At 49.6% G+C, this 21,764-nt stretch overlaps 1 protein-coding gene across 2 annotated transcripts; it reads right to left on the bottom strand.

The window, feature by feature from the left end:
- Window positions 1-586: 586 nt before the first annotated feature.
- Window positions 587-20,902, bottom strand: SLC6A12 (solute carrier family 6 member 12). 2 transcript variants are annotated; one of them, XM_090273828.1, is made up of 14 exons: window positions 20,631-20,902; window positions 15,383-15,517; window positions 12,253-12,393; window positions 11,879-11,966; window positions 10,789-10,921; window positions 9,340-9,474; window positions 7,842-7,945; window positions 7,372-7,466; window positions 6,537-6,649; window positions 5,873-6,010; window positions 5,073-5,175; window positions 3,590-3,690; window positions 2,932-3,102; window positions 587-1,737 (listed from the first exon to the last, which is right to left on the bottom strand). In XM_090273828.1, the coding sequence occupies exons 1-14, from the start codon at window positions 20,842-20,844 to the stop codon at window positions 1,594-1,596; spliced, it is 1,815 nt and encodes a 604-aa protein (XP_090129954.1). In that variant the 5' UTR covers window positions 20,845-20,902; the 3' UTR covers window positions 587-1,593. The 2 variants fall into 2 exon arrangements, with proteins under 2 accessions (XP_090129954.1, XP_090129955.1); XM_090273829.1 differs by having other exon boundaries at window positions 7,372-7,496; window positions 20,631-20,872.
- Between the last annotated feature and the right edge of the window lie 862 nt (window positions 20,903-21,764).

Genomic DNA, 21,764 nt, shown 5'->3' with positions numbered 1-21,764 from the left:
ACCAAACAGGTTGCAGGTTCGATCCCCAGATCCCCGGTCACGGTGCGTTCTAGAGGCAACCAATCAATGTTTCTCTCTCACATCAATGTTTCTCTCTCTCTCTCTCTCCTCAGGCCCTGGCCAGTGTGGCTCAGTTGATTGGAGAGTTGTCCTACAGCCAAAGTTTTGTGGATTTGATTTCTGGTCAGTGCACATACCTAGGTTGTGCCTACATTCACACGTATGATCCTGAGTCCAGGCCCATATGGGAGGCAGCCAATCGATGTTTCCTTTCACATTGATGTATCTCTCTCCCCCTCCCCCTCTCTCTAAAAGTAATGAAAAAAAAAAAAAGTCCTTGGGTGAGGATAAAATAAAAATAAAAATACATATCTTTGGGTGAGGATGTTAAAAAAAAAAATAGTGAAGGGTCCAGAGAGGAAATCTAGTCAGATGAGTAGGAGCTGGCAGAGAAAATACCATGATGGGGGCACCAACCTAGGAAGAGCTACTCACCCTGTCAAACAAAGGACCTCTCTCCCTCCCACCCCGAGACAGTACAACTGACCAGAAATGGAGAGAAGTAAAGAAGGCAGTACATGGGGCAGGCGATCCATACATTCTTGTTAATTAAGGCAGGAGTGGGTAATGGAGGCACACTGGCCTGAGAACCAGAAAGACCAGGTTCTAGTTGTATCTTTGGTGCTGAGGAGTGTGAACTTGAAAAAGTCACTTTTTCTCTTTGGTCCTCATCCATAAAGTCATGGGTTTGGACAAAAGCAGGATGGCCAACGGAGCTGCCTGGAGCACTGTATTTGGAAGGATTATGAGATGGGAAAGAATTGATGACCGATTAGCAATGTCTGTCTTAGGCATAGGGCATACATGCCGTATATTTCCAAAGTCCAGGGATCATCCGTAAGTCCCTTCTATCCCAACTCTCTGTGCCTTGATGATAATGTTCCAGGAAGAGTGTAGGACTAGCGTGGAGCTAGGAACACCTGGAGAGGCTGCCTCTGGGAAAACTGGACACAATGATGGCGTGTGGACGTTTGGCTCCTGGCCGATTTTTTTTCCCCTCCCCCTGGACTCCAGAACACTAAACCCAGCAAAGGACACCCTCAACGAAATGTCAGAACCCCCTGTGGTGTGTTCAGTTGCCACTTTCAACACGCAGTGTTCCATCATGTTCTCTGAATCAGATCATGGTATGTATTCCAATTGGCACTATCTTCCCAAGGCACAAACATGGTAAACTCTAACAGGAAACATCCCTGCCGTGGGAGATCCCTCACAATGTTTGTAATGCTTTATAATCAGATGGTGAACTCCTAAAGGACCACCCTCCTTGATAAAAAAAGATGGTGTGTTCCAACAGGAAGTCGCTTCACAGCATGGCATGTTCCAGTGGGACCCTTTTTAGCCAACCGAGAGGAGTTGCTCCAGCTGAGGAGAAGACAGGAGGGAGTCTTGCCTCTGCTGGGGCTGCCCACAGGAATCACAGATGTTCTCAGCAGGGCCGTGGTGGGGACAGAGGCGAAGGCTGTCCGTGGGGGGAGAGGGTGGTCTGACTTATGTTTCTGGCTCTGTAGCCACCTGGCTTTCAGCCACGTCCTACAAGTGGGTCTCTTTCTCCCCAAATGTCAGTCCCTCCTTCACTGTGGAGGGCCCACTGTCCTGGCTGGTGCCCCCATCCAGATACAGATGTTGCTTGGGCTGTGGCAGGCTGGGGTCAGGGGTAATGAGCTGTCGCAGGCGCTGTGGAGAGAAGAGGAAATGAGTGGGTGTTGTTGGTGAGAGAGGCAAAGATGTTTCCTTGTGTCTGCATCCCCAGGGCTTGCACATACCCAGGAACATGGGAGCAGCTCGGTATCATATGAGTGAATAAATAAATAAATATTCAGAGAAGAGAGAAGAGGCAATAGCATAGTGATTAAGAGTGTGAACTGGGTTCCACTTCCGGCTCTGTTCCTTGTGCAATCTTAGGCAACCCATTTAACCCCTCTTTGCCTCATCTGTAAAAATGAGAATAATAAGAGTATACACTACACAGAACAGTATCTGGCACAGGATAAATCATCAATAAGTATCTATTTTTGTTTTTATTATGATTACTATTTTTCATAGTATTACTATTATAGGCTCAACAAGTGTCTATTATTGTTTTTACTAGTAGTATAACTACATTACTATCATTATTGGTGTTTTTGGTATCATCTTCCCCCCTTCTTACCTTGACTGTCGATGTGATGGCTGGAGTCATGACAATCTCCTTGTGACCAGGAGGTAAAAGCATATGATGAAGACACATGCAGGAATATTAGAAGAGTCTGTTCCCTAAAGTCCTCTTTAAGCAGCTGAACCAAATGCCAGCAACCTTTATCTCTGATCTTGATGTGTGCTTATTGCAGGTTGAGCTTTCTGCCACTTGTAGGCCAGATAGATGCCTACAGGTGTAATGTCTTGTGGGACACTGGCTATATACCCTTCCAGGAAGGCATGTCCCAAACTCTAAACAGGAAGCCTTTTGCACATGGCTCCCCCGACAGGGTTAAGATAAGGAAAGAATCCAGGAGACTCTGTATGGAATGAACTGTGATAGCTAGTTTTTCAGTTTCCAGAGAGCAAGCAATCTGTGCTCTATGAACCTCTGTGTCTGAGCCTTTTTATGTTTTTTTTTGGTGACTTAGTTTCCCCTTAACTCTTTGACAGCTTACTATTGGTTAACCTGCCCAGATGATCTTCTAGAGGTCAGGTTCTGTAGGTCTAGGACTTTTGAATGTCTCTGAAAATGAAACGATTGGACTGGTCTTCTAAAACCCTTCTTTTGAAGGTTCCAGTAGACTGAAGGGCTGCCCCACACTCAGAGTTGGGCCCCAGCTGTAGGGTGCTGCCCAGAGTCCCATCTCGTTCTGTACCCTCTTTAATGCATCACTTCCCCCAGACCCCTACCTTTTTGAAGGAACCCTGGGTCTTCAGGAGAGTGATGACAATGAAGAGTGGGACACAGGCTATGGAGGAGAGAGCCAGGAACCAGCCGATGGAGTATCCCCAGGGAGGGTACACATAGATGTTGTTGTATTTGAGAGGCGTGTACTTGCTCAAGGAGAAGAAGAAAGTGGCCTAGAAAGACGGAGGGGCAGACACAGATGAGACAGCCATTGAGACTCCATCCTCATCTACTTATATATCCAGTGACAGAGGACAAGTTAAACACACTGTGGTACATCTAGGAGGTAGAAGAGCAAAAGCCATTTGCAAATCGTGGGCTCAGGCATCACTCACACCAAAGACTGAGAAAGGACAGGAGATGGAGGAGCTCTAAGCAGACAAAGAGACCAAAAGCTGGGAAATCAGGCAGTTGGGTGGAGAGGCTGTGGAAAGGGGGTGGAGCAGGAATGGGAATAGATGGTAATGACGATAGCACAGACAGATGGTGAGAGAGCTCCAGGAAGGAAGGGCAAGGAACCAATACATCAGAGGGAATGACCAGCCTCCCAAGGTCACCAGACAGGCAGGGACAGAGCCCAGAACTCAGGCATTCTGTTCTTCGTCTCCCCGAGTCTGCTGGAGCAGGAGGGAATTAAGAGGTAGTTGGGTGGGCACATACCAGGCAAAGTCCAGGGGTCAGGAAGAGCCAGGAGATCTTTACCAGGGGCCATGGCCGGTAGCCAATCATGTCCTCGATGTTGTCATAGAAACGGTCTGCCCCTGCCAGGCAGAGTGGGGGAAGAGTGAGCATAGAAGAGTGGGGACAGCTCATGGGTATCTGGGAAGGACTCACTTGGCTTTGTGCACTCACCCCCACCCTGTGAGGGGACAGTGGATCAGGGCATATGAATGAGATGGGTCCCTGGCACCCTGACACAGCACAGGGAGCTGGGGAGGGAGGAGGAGCTGCTGCCACCAAGCCAGGGGCCCTAGGGTCACACAGCCACCCCTAGTGCAGTCTCTGTCTCCCTGTTATGGGATAAAGATCCCACTCTCCTCACCACAGAGGAGGGTGTGAGACTGAAATGGGGATCGATGCTATGTAAATGTTTATCTGCAGAGCAAAGATAAATTTGGGATGGGAGGGGAGAGGAGGGGAGGGGAGGGGAGGGGCCTGCTCACTACTGGGAAGTCTGATTCTAGACTCCAGAGGAACCTTCTGTCTTCTCAGTGAAGCATGGTGGGAGGGTGGGTTTGTGTTCATGAAAACAATAACTCGCTTTGTTTGGTTTTATTTAATGTCTTCAAGTTTTCACATTTGCTTGTCCTGAGACCCCAGTACATGGCACCCCTTTCCCTCTCTGCCCTGAGCCTGTGACACCGGCAATGTGTCCAACCAACCTGGTGCAGTAGAACCAGACAGACTGGGGTATGGTGGTGGCGTCTCCATTTCCTAGCTGTGTGAGCTCAGAAAAGAGCCAAAACCTCTCTGAGCCTCACTTTCCCCTATAAAGGGTTGTGTACAGATTATGAGGTAGCAAATGCTTGCACACAGCAGGGTACTGGCTCAGGAGCTAAAGGCCTCTCCCTGTTATTACCAGGCACAATTACAGCGTGGCTGCGATGGCATTCAGCACTCTGGTTAGTTATCTCGGCTGAGGGCCCAGGGCTGTGGGAAGAAGTCAGTGGAAGGCACAGTTCACCTCAGTGTAAGAAAGAAATGTACAACAGCCACCACAGAGAAGGGACCTCGAAACACTGGAATGACTTTCCTACTCATGGAAGTAGTCAAGCAAAGTCTGGGTGATAAATTTGAAAGCAACTGTGGGGATCTGTGGAGGATCAAAATAACTAGAGCTCCCACTGAGGAAGGACACTTGGCAGCCTCTGTGTTAAAAAACAAACAACAACATAAAAAACTGTCCACTGTTATTTACAATGACCCTCACCTTTCAAGGAACTCAGTGCGGTCGTTAGCCCTGCCCTGCCTGTATAACAAGAAATGCCTGAGTTCCCAGCGATGGATAAACTTCCCAAGTAAAAAGAACCAGGACAGCAATACACAAACATATAGAACCAGAAGCTAGCACACCCTGTCTCTAATCCTGGGCAACTCCCCCCTTAGCTGGGCTCCAGAGGCTCCTCTCCCCAACCCCACTTACCATATACCCAGCTTATGCAGATTACTTCAGCCATCGCCAGGAAGAGCAGGCAAATGCCACTGGAAGCATAATAATCAAACAGCTGGAAGATATACATCCCGCCCTGTGGAAAAGGGCGGGCAAAAGGGGCTGAGGCCTTGGCCAGTGCGCGTAGGGGACGCGTCCCTCCACACGGCAGCAGGACGAACATCCATCTGGGCCCATGGGAAGTTATTCCCTGCATCTAAAAATCTAAAGGGAGTTGGTGCTGCCTCTCCTTGCATTCTGTCCCCTCATTTAACACAGAACAACTCTAACATCTGTAAGGACACCAGAGACTGAGGTGGACCTTCACTGCTTTGACTGCCCACCATTCCCCTCCCTGCTCCAGGCCTGAGGACGAGTCATGGCTGGGCACTGACTGCACTCTCAGGAAGAGGCTGCTCTCGCCCCTCGGGCCTTGGCTGGGTGGCAGAAGGTAAGCCTTCTTTAATATCAGGGGACAATCCAGTGAAGTATGAAGTCACCAGAGGGAAGGGGAGCCAGGAGACAGAGAGGGGCATTTCTGATGATGGCATTGGAGCAACTGGATCCAACCACACCAAAAACAAAGTATTTCTACTTGGTCCCCCAACCTCCCTTTCTGTCACCTGAAACCAAAAGAGAGCTAATGAACACAGGTGGGTTCCGTTGTGTTGTCCCTACAACCTCGGTGTGAGGGTGTCAACACCCCATTTGGCAGATGAGAAAAGTGTGGCTCTGAGAAGGGTCAGCGTGTCCCCGACAGCTCCCTCCCCTGGAGCCCAGCCACCCCAACTTACCTCGGTGACCAGGAGGAGCCCTATCAGGTAGCACGCAACCGCAATGGCGAGGATGAGGAGCTCTCGCCGCCCGTTCCTTCGGAGCTGCCTGGGGAACATGTCCATGGAGGCCGTCACCAGGCACTCCACACAGACAAACTGTGGGCCGGGAGGGAAGCTGAGGTGAGAGGGGCCACCTGCCCTTGGCTTTCCCCAGCATGGCCTCCTCTCATCCCACTAACTCAGGCCAACTCACAGGCATGCAGGGATGGGGCAAAGGGCAGAAACGGGCCAGCTCTGCCCTGGGCCACTTAGCCACAACAGAGCGTCCCAGCAGTGAGAGGCGGACAGGGGATATGTGCTCTGTCTGGAGGCTACAGGGGCAGGGTGGGCAGCTTGAGCAGAGCAGCTGGAAGGGGGGTGGAGGGACCTTTGGGAGGGCACATCCACATATGGGGAAGGTTCAGGTGTGGGGGGAACAGAGCAAGTGGCCCCCTCACCAAAGAGGGTCTTGAGGTTGAGGGCCACCCAACTAACCCCAGGGACAAGCCTTGGACAGCGGAAAGGGTCTTGGACTGTAAGGTCAGGAGAAAGGGAATTAGAAGGAAGGTAAAGCCAGGAATTGCAGAAGCTGAAGAGACAGTCACCAGGGCAGGGCTAGGCAGGCTTGGGGTGGGTGACGAACCTGGCTGTCCAGCCCTAGGAAGATGAGCATGATGAAGAAAAGGCAGGACCACAGCTGGGACAAGGGCATCATAGTCACAGCCTTGGGGAATGCGATGAAGGCCAGACCAGGACCTGCCAGGACACAACACAGTCAGGTGATCCCAGGGCTCTCACTGTCCTCAGGGAACAGCCCTCTCCAGAAGCACTGTGTGCAGGTGTGTGCACGTGCATGTCAGTGTGTGTGCATGAGTGTATTGCATGAGTATGTATGTGTGTATGTGTGACTGCATGGGCATGGGCATGTATGTGTCAGTGTGTGTGCATGAGTATATGTGCAGAGTGTGTATGTGTGTGACTGTGTGTGTGCATGGGTACGTGTGCACATCAGTGTGTGCATGAGTTTGTATGTGTGCATGTGTGTGACTGTGTGCATGTGTGTGACTGTGTGCATGTGTGTGTGTGTGTATGTGTTTGTGACTGTGTATGAATATCTATGTATGTGTGTGGCTGTGTGTGCATGCATGAATGTGTGTGCATGAGTATGTGTGCATGTATGTGTGTAATGGGGGTGGTTCAAGAAGGCAGGGTGATTCCATTCCTTATTCTACTCTTCCCAGGTTCTGGGGAGCACGCTATCCATCCATCCACCCACTTTTCCATGCATGCACGCAACTGTGGGTCCATCCACCCATCCATCCCACTCTCCCCCTTCCTCCTATGGTTATGGAGGCCCTGCTCTGTCCCTATCACTGCCTCAGATGCCGAAAGGGTCATAGGACCTGCTTTTCTATTGGAGGATCTGTGTCCTCTGACCCTCCTTCCCCTCAGGTCCCAGAGAGAAAAGTGGCACCTACCTGACTCAGCCACTTCAGAGATGGGCACCGCCTGCTCTTGGGACATGAAGCCCAGGATGGAGAAGACCACAAACCCGGCCACAAAGCTGGTGGCACTGTTCAGGAAGCAGAGGGCAATGCAATCCCTACCAGCAGGGTGAATGCAGATAAAATCGGAAGAAAGGGGAGAAAGAAATCCATCATATAAAGGGAGGTCAGAAGACAGTAAGAATGTAAAGAGTAGAGAGAGAAAAAGGAAGAGTGAATGGGAATAAAAACAGGAAGAAAAAGAGAAAGATGGGGTTTCAGAAGGTGAGGAGAGGAAAGGGAGAGAGAAAAGGGAGGAAGAAAGAAATTCAGTCTGGGAAATGAACCCATAACATCAATTTCACACACGGTAACTCCCTGATAAGAAAGGAGGAAGGCCTGGGCCCACCGCCAGGACCCGCCCTCCTCAGACAAGGGCAGGCAGGGACCCCCAGGGTCTCTACCTGTAGCAGTTGTTGTGGAACTTGTTATAGCTGCCTAGGGCTGTCAGGCACCCCTGAGAGATGGCGAAGGAGAAGAAGATCTGGGTGCCAGCGTCCATCCACACCTGCAAGACACTCCAAGGAAGTGGGGAGGGAGGGCAGAGGGCGCGCAGCAGGGTCTGGAGCTGGGGTTACTGGAGGCCTGGGTCCTTCACTCCACAGAACCAGCTGGCCCATCCAGTGTCCCCTGACAGTCACTGATATGGCAGCTCTCCAGTAACACGGCCCCTCCCGCAGGCAGCACCCACTTTTAGCCTGGCTCTGTGGGCACTGAGGAGCACCAAATAAGTGCGTGTTACTTGAATTCCTTCGGGGGAGTTTGTCACCCATGGCCATGCCGAAGAAAGGCAAGGCCCTCTGCGGGGGAGCTAAGAGGCATTTGCATCTGCACTCCTTCTAGAGCAGAGTATGGGGGCCACGCCTCTGAAATATAAAGAAGAAACCGCCAAGACTGTTGGTGGGGGGGTGGGCAGTGGAGGCAAAGAATGTGCTCAGACAAGTCCTAGAGCAGGAAATACAAGGTTGATAAATATGTGGGGAAATGTCCAACCTCCAAGCAGTAAAAAAAATAAAATTAAACCAACAACATGATACTGTTCTGACCTGTCCAATTATCAAAGATTGAAATAAATTATAATTGAATCTCTAGTGGGCCCTGCAGAAAAGAAAGCTCCCCTCACTGAAAAAATGCTTACAATATAATTTAAGTGTAAAAGACACTGGCAGTGAAAGTCTACATTTCTCTAAGGTCAGTGCAGTTCAAGAACCTTACAATGTGCACACTCTTTGAGACTTAGTAATTTCACCTCTAATTACTGTCAGGAAATAATGATCAGAGATGCAGTCAAAGATTTAAACATGGGTGTTCGTTGCAGCTGTACACACAATTATAAAAATACATGACCCATATGCCCAAGAACAAGGGAAGACCTGAAAAATGACGATACCTGCCCCAGGTGTGAGCGCTCAGGCCACGGAGCCTGGCCTGCTGTGTGCACTGCTCTACACCAGCACCCCAGCAATGCCTGGCCATGAATGGGGCTTCGGGACATTTTGGTTGGATGAATGAATAGACAGATGATAGAAGGAGGAAATATTATGCAAATGTTAAAAGTGACATTTACAAATGAACTTAATAACATGGAAAATGCTTATAATATAATTTAAGTGAAAAAAGATATATATCTCTAAATATAATTATCTCAACTGTCTTATCTCACATACAGCGAGGAAAAATTTTGAAAGGAAATATACTAAAATGCTAACAGAGATTGTAGTTGAGTGGTGATTTCTAAGAGATTTTCAGTTTCTTTTTCATAATTTTCTTCCATATTAATTTTTTTCCAGTGGACATCTATTGTCTTTAAACCCAGAGGAAAGTAATCAAAGATTTTCAAAAGTATACATCTGGTTTTGGGCAAGGGACTTGTGGGGAAATGCTCCCCAGCACAGTTCCTACCTGGGGGTCCTTCAGGCGAGACAAATCTGGCTTCAGGTAGTAGATGATGCCCTCATACGCTCCGGGAAGCGTGATGCCTCGAATCAATAGGATGATCAGCATCAGGTAGGGAAACGTGGCTGTGAAATAAACAACCTGGAGAGAAAGCAGGTCAGAGTCCCTCCTGGTGCGTGACAGCAGCCTGGAGGTGACAGGGAATCTGCAGTGGTCCTCAGGTCACCCCTCCCCGGGAGGCACGAAGCACATCTAGCTCAGTGTCCAACACCTTCTGAGAGACATCTTAGACAGGTGAACACACGGAACTTTCCACACCTTTCTTTCTATGTTCCAGTGGGTCTTGGGCACCCCCACCAGAGTACAAGATACTCATTGACAGGGAAGAGGGGAGAAGGCGGGGCAGGGAGGGGTACAAGTTTCCAGCCATAACATTTCAAAGGCTATTTTAAAATTTAGAATCTGGTCTCCCTTAACTCCTTATCCTGGCTGTTCTCCCCATGTCCCCTGGGAAGGGGGGCCTCCCTTCACCAGGGGGAGGCGGAGCAGATTTGTACTTTGATCTGTGAGGAAACTGAGACTGTATTTTTCCAGGCTCAAGGCAGGGGGAGCAGCAATGGCCTGAGCTCTGGGATACTGGAGACACTCAGAGGGGAATCCAATTTGCCCCTGACCACACTCCGCCCCTTATTTGAGGTGGTGGTACTATCCTTGTTATTATTATTACTATGACTGTTTTTGTCATTACTATCACTATTATTATTCTTGCAACAATACATGGAAGGGGGGTGGTTGCTGTGGGAGCAGGTTAGCCAGAGACGTTGGTACCTATCTATTCCTGGCTTTAAAAAGTAAGAAGCATTAGTCTCAGCTTCTGTGGGTTGGAGATAATGCTCAAAGCTGAACTGTCTCTGTGCATACAACAAGCCCCATTGTCCATTCTTGGCTATTACCCCTTCAGTGATTGGGAATCACTGCCTCAAAGACAGTTCTGTGTGCTAGGTCAAGCTAAACATTGATGTATTTGTTGTTAAATACACAAAGCAAGTCATAACAGTGTCTGATCCTAATTGTGTAATATGTGCATATAATAGCTACAGCTACACATATAAAGGAAATTAGCAGGCAACACAGCAAAATGTTTTTAGGAGGGATTAGCAGATCCAACCTGCCATCATGCTGATGGCTTATTCAGTGCTCAGCTCTGACCATGGAAATTTTACATTTCTTACTTTGTTCTGTATATTACTTACATAAACAGGTCTTTTAAAATCATATTGAATAAGAGAGCCTTTCTTTGTATTGAGCTAAACTCTGCCTTCCTACAACTTCCCCTGTTCTCACCAGGCCTCTCCCTTAAATTACATTTTCTTTCAGTTCTCTAGAGAGACACTCTGAGTGTCCCTAGAGACTCTGGGGGCCACAGAGAATTTACCAGGAGGCAGAACACCTCACCTTGCCTGTGGTCTTGACGCCCTTCCAGATGCAGAAGTAGCAGATGACCCAGGCAAGCAGGAGGCACAAGGCCAGCTCCCAGCGCAGGACTCCCAGGTCGTGGATGCCGGCCGTGATGCCCAGGACACGTCGCCTAATGGGTTGGAAAAAATAAATGATCAAGTGAAGGGCTAAAGGGGACAACTTGCCTCTGTCATCAAGTCTCCTGATTCTTAGAGTTGACCCCACAGATCTCATATTCCAGGCTTCCCCTGCCCTACTCTCTCCACCTTCCCATGGCCCTGCCATGTTCACCTGTTGTCTGTGCCCCTGACTGTTGAAGAGCAAATTATGTAACACCATAGGATCTTTGTCTTTCTAACTCACCCAGGTCTCTCTGTTGGAGAGAGAGAGAGAGAGAGAGAGAGAAAGAGAAGGAGGTGAGGAATGTATGAGTGAGTATATGGAGAGTAAATATTTATACCTGCAGGTCAATCAGCAAGTATATGGCTATCAAATGACAGGGCCCAGTGTGTGATAGTGTCTAAAGAGGTGGGTGGGTGGGGGTGATGGAAAGGTGTGAGAGTGTAGGTAGACATGTGTGGGTGGGCATAGGTGGGCGTGAGGGTATAAGTGGTCATGTGGGAGGGTGAATGTGTGAGTGTAGGGTTTGCCAATTTCTGTGGCGTAAATACTCCCACCTTAGCCAACATGACTGAACATGAAGTTGGGAAGGGAGGTGCACAATCAGCTCTCTTAAGCTGGCCCAGACTGTTTCCAGCACCCAGTGGACATGTGTGGGTAGATGTGTAAGTCTTGGCAGGTATGTGAAGTGCAGGGACTGTGAGGGTGTAGGGAGGCATGTGTGAGAATGCCAGCTGACAGAAATGAATGTGTGAGTCTGGGTGAACATAGGTGGATTTAGATGTATTGAACAACTGTGGGTAGCTGTGAGCACACCCTCATCTCTCAGTGATGTATGGGGTGGGGTTAAGTGCTGAAAAATATGCACAGAGAGCCTTAAACTTGCACCCCAAATCCCAGGCCTCAGACATCCAAATTTCCTCTGTTTGAGGTCCTCTAGCCCCTGGCAACCAAGCCCAACACCTACTCCCAGAATTCTATGATAGGCGAGGTGAAATTCTCAGAGGGCGTCACTGTGCTGGCTCCTGAGTGGTTCAGAAAGTCCACGCAGTGCTCTGTTGGGGACAAAGTGAGGAGTGAATTAGCCAGGGACAAGATGAGGTAAGATGCCCTCACACCCTTGGACCCCTCTGGCCTTTCAGCCTGGTGGTCCCCATCATTCCAGGTCGTAAGAGCTTCCTTTGTCAGGAGTTGGCTGCTCAGGGGGTCCCTGGGGTCAGTCTCCCTCTCCACGTGCCTCACCCTGCTGGTGTCCCACCCCGGCAGCCTCTGGCATTAGTCAGCCACCACAGGCCCAGCCTCAGGGAAAGTCTGCATCCCAGGGGCTGAAACAGTGGATACCTGTGTTCCAGGTATTGGTACAGGTCGTCCAGGGCAGCTCGGCGGTAAAGGAGCTGAACAGATAGAAGAGAGCCCAGGCGAGGATGATGATGTAGTAGATGTTCAGATAGGACTCGATGACCACAGACGCCAAACCAATGCCTTCCAGGGGGAGGCAGGGGAGGGGCCAAAAACCGAGAGAATCCAAGAGATCAATGTCAGCCCAAAGAAGTTACCTAGAAGCTGCCAGTTGGATTAGGATCCTGGGTGCTACGCAACGAGGACCACCCGGTTGGTTTACTGCCCTGAGAAGCCATTTGCAGCCTATTTTTCTGAGTAAGAAAAGTAAGTTCCAGAACAATATCCTATGCCTCCTCCCGTTTTTATAATCTATATTTGCATGTATGTCTTTTTTTAATGAGAAAATTCTGGAAGGACCGTTGTCCAACAGTTAACAAGTAGTTCTCTAGACTAACAATTTTCAACCTTTTAAAAATCTCATGGTGCACATAAACTAATTACTAAAATTCTGCAGCACACCAAAAATATATATTTTCTGCCAATCTGACAAAAAACGAGTATAATTTTCATTCATTCACACTGGACAGCTATTGTTGTGTCAATTGTCATTTAATATTTGACAAACTAAGGGCAAAGAGGTCAGTGCTTCTGACTAAATAGTCAGGTATTGCCGTACAGTGGTTGAAAATTGCTGCTCTAGGTGATAGGACTTGAATTCGCTGTTTAAAGTTTTTTTCCTTTTTGCCTATCTGCACTTTATAGTTTTTCTATTACAATCATGCATTACCTATAAAATGTTTTAAAAGGCAGGAAGGACATGGGAGTAAGTAGGGGGATTTTGGTAAGAATCAGTCTGAAAATAAGAGCCAAAACCAGAAGAAAGCAGCAACGAAAAGAGCTGTGATGGCTGTGGGGGGAGACCTGTGAATCCTGCTCAGCCTCAATGCCAAGGCCAACCCCGCCCCTCCCCCCAAGGGTGGGCAGAGCGGAAAGGGAGCTGTTTGAACATCTATCAGCAGTGATGGGCTTAGGGTGCAGCCTATCTCCTAGGCCCACAAGTCTGAGGTGGTAAGGGGCAAGGGCAGGAGCAGTCACCCACCCACCCTGCCCTGCGTCCTACAAGAGTGGGATCTTTGCCACAGTAGGGTTAAAAGTAGCAAGTCACCAGGGCCTTGAAAGAGTGGGCTGGGGGGGCTCTGCCTGGAAAGGAACTGCTCATTAGTCCCGCCTCTCGTGCTGGAGGAACTTCTGCCCAAGAACTAATTAATAATGAAGAAGGCTGGAGAGCTACAGACAACCCTAAGGCTGGCCGAACTATCAATACTGACTGTCAAAAATGCCCCCCACCCCCACCGCATGCCAGGAGAGCCGGCCCAGACCATCTGTTCCCATTGGCCTGGCAAATCTGACAAACTGCACAGGAGACAGGAAGAGCTCCTGCCTGGGGTCTCTGTGAAGCATCCAGGCAGCTGGGGCGGGGCGGACAGGGACCCAGGGCAGTCTCGGATTGGGCTTCCAGAGGGGTGGTTGCCAGGGCTCCCAATGGCAAAGGGGTCCCTGGGGAGCTGACAGCCACCGGGCAGAGTATTTAGAGCTCACAGACCCACACACCAAACAAGCAGCCACTGTGTGGCAGGAACGCGCTGTGCTCCCAAGGCCCGCCTGTCCCAGCAACCCCATCCACCGCTAGGAGGCCTGATGCCAGGCTGGAGGGTCACACCCATCTCTGAAGGCGGGGATGAGGTCAGGGGAGGAAGCTTGCGCCTGTGTGTAAGTTGAGGGAGGAGGTGGGTGTGGAAGCCCTGTCCCGTGTGTGCATAGGCTCCCTGGGAGGGTGGCTGTGGGTGGGGGCAGTTAGGGAGAGAGACGGCAGTTATAAGAGGTAGCCTGGACCATCCAACCCATATAGGTGCACACAGTCGGAGCGAGCCTCTCCCTGAGACCCTAGGCCTTAGGGTCTCTAACTGAGAAAATAAGGAGGGAGCAGCAATGCCTTCCCCAGTCCCCATCCAATTCTGGGTTTGTTCCCCCTGGACATGCTGCCCTCCTTGAAGTTAGTACCTGTGTATCCAAGAGGGCAGCCCTGCATGTGCCATCCATGAGCTTGCTTGGCCCTGGGGCTAGAGCCCAACTGGGTGGCAATTAGGCCACTGCGGGGGTCCAGAGCAGAACACGTTTGCTCTATGCTCTGTCTGAAGACACAGCACTCCATGAGCACCCAGAACTCCAGATTAGAGCCTGGACCCACCAAGCTCCACCCTACCCTAGTTCCTCACTGCTGCCCCTACAGGAGCCCCATGGAGGCCCCAAGAAGAACCAGCCTCGCCTCACTCCCACACCCCTAATCAGTGGTCAGGTTCCCAGCCAGCTCAGGAGCCATGTCCCCCACCATAGCCTCTTCTGTCCAGTCTGTTAAGCTGGGCGGCAACCCTGGGTAGCCAAGTCCCTGGGGCTCCCTTAGGGGCTGACATGAGGGAAAGAGTCCTCTCTCCATTTCAAATATTCAAGGAATCTCTCAGGGACAAAGAGACCCCGATAGGTTTCTTTCCCACTGGCCCCCAGGAAACTGGCTCAATCAACTTTAGAGGGGCTGGTGGACAAACACCCCAAGCTGCTCACATTAGTGCCAACAGATGCACGGAGGGGAGGACAGGAGCTGTCCCTAACATAACCCCTAACAAAGAAAAGAGCGTGAACTTTCATCTCAGGAGGACCTGGGTCCGAATCCTTAGCAAACGAGCTCACGCTTCTCATCTATAAATGAGGTGGTTGGAGTGATTATTGGAGGGTTAGCTGAGGAACTGGATGGGAAGTGCTGGCGTGAGCCCTGGTGCTTTCCATGAAGCCACTGATGACGAAGCTTCAGGGTCCCACATCTGCAAGACCCTGGTTCTGATTTTTCATTTTTGACTTCGTATTGACTTTCTTGAGGAGCGCCTTCCTCCTTGGGATTTATAAGCTTTGGGCCCCGCAATGCCTGATTATACCTCCTGTGTCCCCCACAGCACTTAGCACAGGATGAGAGTAGATGAATGACGGGGTAGTGAGCAGATAGGAAGGGAGAGTCAGAGGAGAGAGATGGAGGCAGGCTGCTGGCCTCCGGGGAGGCGGGCAAGGGGAGAACACTCACCCTGGAGAAGGGGGCAGATCTTCTTCCAGGCTGTGACACTCCCCTGGCTGGTGTACTGGCCCAGTGCCACCTCCAGGAAGAACACCGGGATGCCACAAGTGAAGAAGAAGATGAAGTAGGGGATGAAGAAGGCTCCTGCAGAGGAGGTGAAAGCAAGCACTGAGCCTTTCAGCCCTAGGCCTCTTCCAGAGACCTGTGCTCCAACCCCCAGCATCCTTCATCTCCCTCCTCACCCCTCCCAGAGACGCAAGTCGACTTCCTCCTGTCTGTGCCCAGGGACAGCCAGAAATTTTCCAGTCTGAACCTTACTCAGGACAGGAATGATCTTTGGAAGGAAATTTCAGTGGGAATCCTAATATATGCACTATTTATTTATTCAAGGTGCTTCACAAATCTAGTCGATTTATTATTTTTGGAACAAAAACATATGTTCTATATAATTTGATATGCTTATTAAATTATCAAGTTTGTTACATTTTAGAGAAAAACAAATAGCCCTCACCAGTGTGGCTTAGTTGGTTGGAGCAAAGTCCCCCTACACCAAAAGGCTGGGTGTTCGGTTCCCAGTGAAGGCACATACCTAGGTTGCGGGCTCTATCCTTAGCTGGAGCGCGTATGGAGACAACCAATTGATGTTTCTCTCTCTTGCCCTCCCCCTCTCTCTAAAACCAATAACCATATTTTTAAAAATTAAAAAAAAAATAACACCTTGGAAAAATTACTTTCCCTCTAATAATTTTCAGAAGGATTTTTTTTTCCCTCCTCCAGGCTCTGATCTGAACTGGGTGCTCAGCACAGAAGGCCATTCCTCTGCTCAGCCTAACTCTCAGGGACGGGGTTGTCAGCCAGCCAGGTGATCAGGCACTGACCTGCAGGCCCTGGCAGGACACCGGGCCTAACAGACATCCAGCAAATTACATATGAATGGATGTGAAGGTAACCCTAAAGTCCTCAGTACCCACTTCAGTCACAAAGACATACACCTCACCTCAGAAGTATACCCATGGGTGGAGGGACTATTGTTTATTGCACAATAATAACACTTATTTGGTGCTTACTGCTGTGAGAAGCCCTGGCTGGTTTAGCTCAGTGGATTGAGCGTTGGCCTGCGAGCTAAGTGTCGCTGGTTCGATCTTCCAGTCAGGGCACATCAGAGAAGGAAAACTCTGACTCCAAAAAACCTCCGCTGCCTTGCGGCATACCTCTTCAGGGGAAAGGCTAAGGGAGTAAACCCCGACAGAAAATCCGGAGCCGGAGTCCCTAAGGCGGTTTGATGTTGTAGTCAACACCGGCAACTCCTGCGGCGCACCTGAACCCAAGCTGTATCGACTCCGTCTTTCCCTTGGACCCTTCAGCTGCGAAGAGAGGGGGGGTCTGCTGCATGGGCAACAGCAGACCTTCCATATTACCCTGCCCAGGCTCTGTAGCTTCAGCGTCATCGCACGGGAGGAGACAGATACCATGTCACTCCCGAGTCGGACTGCACAGCCATTCTCGGCGGTGCAGATGGACTCTTAAGAAGCTACACCATCGTCTCTCGAGACGGACGGCTGCCGACGACGACGACTGCTGTGAGGCAGACCATCATCCGCATCCTTGTGCACCGGTCTAATTTGCTCCTTAGTATAAATTTCCAGTAGAGGAATTGGTGGGTCAGAGGGTATACACATGTTTTAAGTTTTTTGTGTGTGTGGTAAAAGATATATAACATAAATTTTACACTTTTAATCAATTTTAAGTGTACACCTCACCGGCATTAAGGACACTCACACTGTTGTGCAACCGTCACCACCGTCCATCCCAATGGAAACTCTGTCCCCATCAAACACTAGCTCCCCATTCTCCCCCCAACCCCTGGGAACCATCTTCTCTCTGAATTTGCCTATTCTAGGCACCTCATATAAAATGGATCGTACAGTACTTATCCTTTTAGTTCACTAAGCATAATGTCTTCAAGATTCAGTCACGTCGCAGCATGTGTCAGAATGACCTTCCTTTTTAAGGCTGACTAACATTCCCATTATATATAGACCACATTTTGCTTATCCATTCATCCATGGGCAGACATTTGCGTTGTTTCCACTTTTCAGGTATGGACATTTTTCTTAAGGTCTTTGACATGCATTTCCAATTGCCCTCCAAAACTCGCGTACCAATCTGCATTCCCATCAGTGGCATGTGAGAAGCACTGAGGGTCTTCTAGGCCCTGGGAGCCATGACCAGCCAGTAACTCTCTTCCACATTCTAAGTCTTTTTGAACACCGCTTGCCTTTATATCCCAAGGAACACTAGAGCATCAGTGAACACTGGGCTCATTAACACCACCGACTCTGGCTCAGGTGGCTTTGATGTTTGCGGAACTCAGCTTGCAGTAGTGCTCCAGAGAAGGAACATGGCGCAGGGCTCCCCAGAGGGCGCTTTATAGAAAGTCTGTGGGGACATGTGACCCAGAGGCTCCTTCCCACCCTCTGTGCAAAGGAAATGCACAGAAGCCTGGAGCTGGGCCTGCCACAGACTGAGTTCACCCAGAAAGGGCAGCACTGCCTGGACCCGTAGGGACAGTGGGAGGAGGTTAGGTCTGGATGGACTGTAGGGCTGTCCTCCATCCTTGGCTCTCTCCCTGGGTTTTCAACACATGACCACTGCAAACGCCCTCCCCTTCTGTGAGCTTCTCAGCACACCTTGCTCTGGGGGGTGATCCTACCGCATGGTTTTCTTGGCACCTGTCCAGGCCATGGGCACAGGCAGCCTGTGATGCCCACAGGGATCTGTACACGTAGGGGGACCAGAGGCCTGTGTGAATTCTCCCCACACCCTGTGCTAAAGTACCCCTCATTATCTTTGCCAAGCACTCACTGCCAATCAGCAAACTCAGAATTTCATAAAACTCTCTTTTGGAATGAATAATTTCTTGAGGATGATCTAGTTTGGTGACCAAAGGTATTATTAGACTAATACATTTATTATTTTTTTATCCATTTTGAAAGATTTTTCTCTACAGAATGATGTATTAACTAATAATTAATCACTAGTTAATTAATTAATAATTAATTTAAATCAGTTTCAACTAGCACTTATTAAATTTTAATTAATAAAATAGTAAAAATTATATTTAACTGCCAACCAGGGCTTATGGTCAGCTTGAGGTAAATCATATTACCACAGTGAGTACAATTTTAGCCTGAAGCAAAAAATTGACATTTGGGTCAGTCTGTGAAGTCGTGTTCCCATATAGATCTATTAAGTTGTCTAGACAAGGAACTTAATTCCTGGACCTTCACTACAACCTTCCCAGAGACCCAAAGACCAGTGGCCATGATGGGGACCCCTGACCTCACTTAGCCCCGCGTGCTCAAGATGAAGGGAGCACGATGGGGGCGAGCGGCTAGGCTGGCACAGGGCTGAGTGAGAACGCAGCTGACAGAGGTGAACACAGACCTTGCACAGGAGATGTGATCTGGTCCTGCCATTTCACAGACGACTTAGGCTCAGCACAGTGCCACTACATGCTGTCATGGGTCCTTATCTCTCCACCCTGCTCACAGAGGTCATGGCCACAGCTGCAGCTACCAGGCAGCACAGAGGCAGGGCAGGCACTGGACCCTGGCTACATCCTCCCTTCTTTTCAGACGACAGGGTGAGATGCATGTAGTGATGTGGGAGCAGGCAAACCTGGCTTCCAGGGCCTACTGCCACCACCCAGCTCTGTGGTTTGGGGCAAGTCCCTGAACTCTCTGATCCTCTGTATCCTCTTCTATGAAATGAGGGCTCGGCCTAGATCATCTTAAGCTCCAGCTCTAGCCTCCTATGTGTCCACAAAACTGTGGCCTGGGACAAAGAAGTAAGTCACCACCCCTGCCCCTTCTTCCTGCCTCCCTTCTGCCTGCCTCCCTCCTCTCTAGCCCAGCATGAGCCCCCAACTCACAGTCTTGGCTCCATAGCCCTGACCTGCCCAAGAAGCCCCATTTCTATTTCTTTGGCGTCATTGCTTCAAGCAGTTTGTAATAATAACTATAAGTTTTAAAATACAGAGCAAGATACATGATAGATACTCAGTAAAACTGTGTCAAATTAAATATAAATAGTGTTTAAAAGGATTTTCTAAACAATGGTTATCTTTAAATGGGAATGTTTTTTGTTTTTTTTTTAACCTTCAGAATGTTTCTAATTTCCACAAGAAGACTGCAGTTATTTCAAAAAGCAAAAATGGATCTGGTCAGTCACAAAAAACCCCATAGAACTAGGAAACCTCCCAAAGAGGTAAAGCCATAGCCGCAGCAGGTAGATTAGCAGTTGGGAGGGCTGGTCAAGAGAGGGGAGGGTCGTGGCTGTCAACAGGCCCTACAATCAACGGCAGTGACAGTTGCACAGTCTGTGAGTATACTGAAGACCATTTAATTGTACACTTAAAGAACTTATTCTAGCCTCTTCCTACCATGGTCCTGCTCATTTTTACTGCCAGTGCTGAAAAATAATAAAATTATGTTTTTTTAACCAAAAAGTCATAGCTAGACAAGATTATATCTTTTTTTTAAATCAAAATTTCTCAGTTGTTTCCATCTCACTCAGAGCAGAGGCTGCAAGACCTGAGCCGTGTTCCCTCTGTCTGGAATGTTCCTCACCTGTGCCCATCCCTAAGAGTTGCTCTGTTAACTCCTTGAGGTATTTACTCTAATGTCACCTCCTCAATGAAACCTTTACTGGTACTTGATTTCACATTTCAAACCCCTCTCCCCGACCCCATGACCCAGCTTTCCCTATCCTTCTTCCCAGCTTTGCTTCTCATCATTCCACTCATCACCATTTGACATACCACGTATGGCCCTTGTGAGTCTGTCATCTGCCACCCTTCACTAGAGTACAAAACAAGGCATATGTTCTGTTTTGTATCTGGAACAGTGGCTGGCACATGCTAGGCTCACAATGATGTTAGCTGAATAAATTAATGAATCCTGTCAACAACTGGCACCTACACAGAGTAATGAAGGAACGTATTCAAAACTCAGATGCCCAAGGTCCTGCTGTTGCCTCCTTTAATTTTTACTGTAGCCCTATGGGGTATCACCGCTGCTTCACAGAGGGGGACACTGAGGCCAGTGGCGGAGCTGGAACTCAAACTCAAGTCCTCCAACTCCATGCAAGACTCGTCCGTTTTCCCACACTGCCCAGGCAGGAGGCACCCGGGCAGGCACTGCCTGGCTCTCAGGGCACAGGTCTCCCCACCACGCCTACCTCAAAATGAACTCACCACCTCCATTTTTGTAGCAGAGATAGGGAAACCTCCAGACATTGCCCAGCCCAATGATCTCCCCGGCCACTGACAGCACAAAGTCCATCTTGTTGGTCCATTGGCCCCGATCCTTCACCTGGCCCTCGCCTTCCTGATCCAGTTTCTCTCCCTCCTCGGGGACCCAGGAGACCACAGGAGACCCATCCTCGTGGACTGCCACTTTTCTGTCCATAGCCAAGGAACCGATGCGAGGCCGCTGAGCTGCGAGTGGGGCAGACTGGTGAGAGAGGCACAGCCTGGCGGGAGAAGAAGGAATGAGCAGTGCAACCCAACACATGCCCACCATCCCTGCTTTCTCCATCCTAACCTTTGCTTTAATGTTGTTGGAATATTGCTTTAATACTGATTTCCTTCCAAAGCTGTCAATGACATTTACACCTAAAGTTACACTTTGCTTTCATGACTCTGAGAACAAATAGGAATCAAATCTTAGCTTGCCCATTTTGCAGACGGGAAGATCCAGGCGTTGACAGGTAAGTGACTTGCCAGAACCATTTAGGACTATATTAAAACCCAGACGTGGGGACTTTATTCCAAGTCTCTTTTGATCTTTACAGCCAGCCACCTGCCTGCCCCAGCTCCTCAGCCTCCGGCCTCCAGGCCAGAAGGGATCAAAGGCTTCCAGGGGTGACAGGAGGTCAAAGGGCAGGTATTGCCAAGGTGACTGCATGGTTGTCCCCTGGCCAGCAGTGTGCTCATCCCTGTGCCAGGCTGATCGACCAGTGAAGGGTAAACATGGGAGCCTTCTAGCCCGAGATACCTGATTGGGAGGGAGGGGAAAGGCGGGGCATCTGGAAAGGCCAGATGAGGGCTAGGACTGGTGCCAGGGCCAAGTTCAGGCTTTCAAGGGAGACCTGCTTCCCTTTCTCTTGGCGGTACCGCTGTCCTGAGAAGAGTGGTGGGGTCCTGGTGGTACAAGGGGGTCACCAGAGCAATTCTCACTTGGGTGGTGGTCTTCTCTGGATCAGAGTGGTCCCCTCAAGGGAGACCCAGAAGCAGCTGCTCATCATGGCAGGTCACCACCCCTCCCTCCTCCCCACCCTCCTAAAGAACCCAGAGCTGCCTGGGCTTCCAGGAAAATGACGTGGGCCA

This window comes from Furipterus horrens, unplaced genomic scaffold (genome assembly GCF_987537825.1).
Source record: "Furipterus horrens unplaced genomic scaffold, mFurHor1.1.pri manual_scaffold_4, whole genome shotgun sequence".
NCBI classification, from domain to species: domain Eukaryota; kingdom Metazoa; phylum Chordata; class Mammalia; order Chiroptera; family Furipteridae; genus Furipterus; species Furipterus horrens.
This window is presented reverse-complemented; position numbering and strand designations above follow the sequence as displayed.

Excerpts from the sequence above, each read along its gene's own strand:
- SLC6A12 (XM_090273829.1), bottom strand. The coding sequence starts at position 20,844 with ATGGACAGAAAAGTGGCAGTCCACGAGGATGGGTCTCCTGTGGTCTCC. Across the intron at positions 15,518-20,630 it reads CTGCTACAAAAATGGAGGTG|GAGCCTTCTTCATCCCCTAC; the intron begins GTGAGTTCATTT and ends CCTCCTCTGCAG. Across the intron at positions 3,691-5,072 it reads CTGCATAAGCTGGGTATATG|GGGCAGACCGTTTCTATGAC; the intron begins GTAAGTGGGGTT and ends TCTGCCTGGCAG.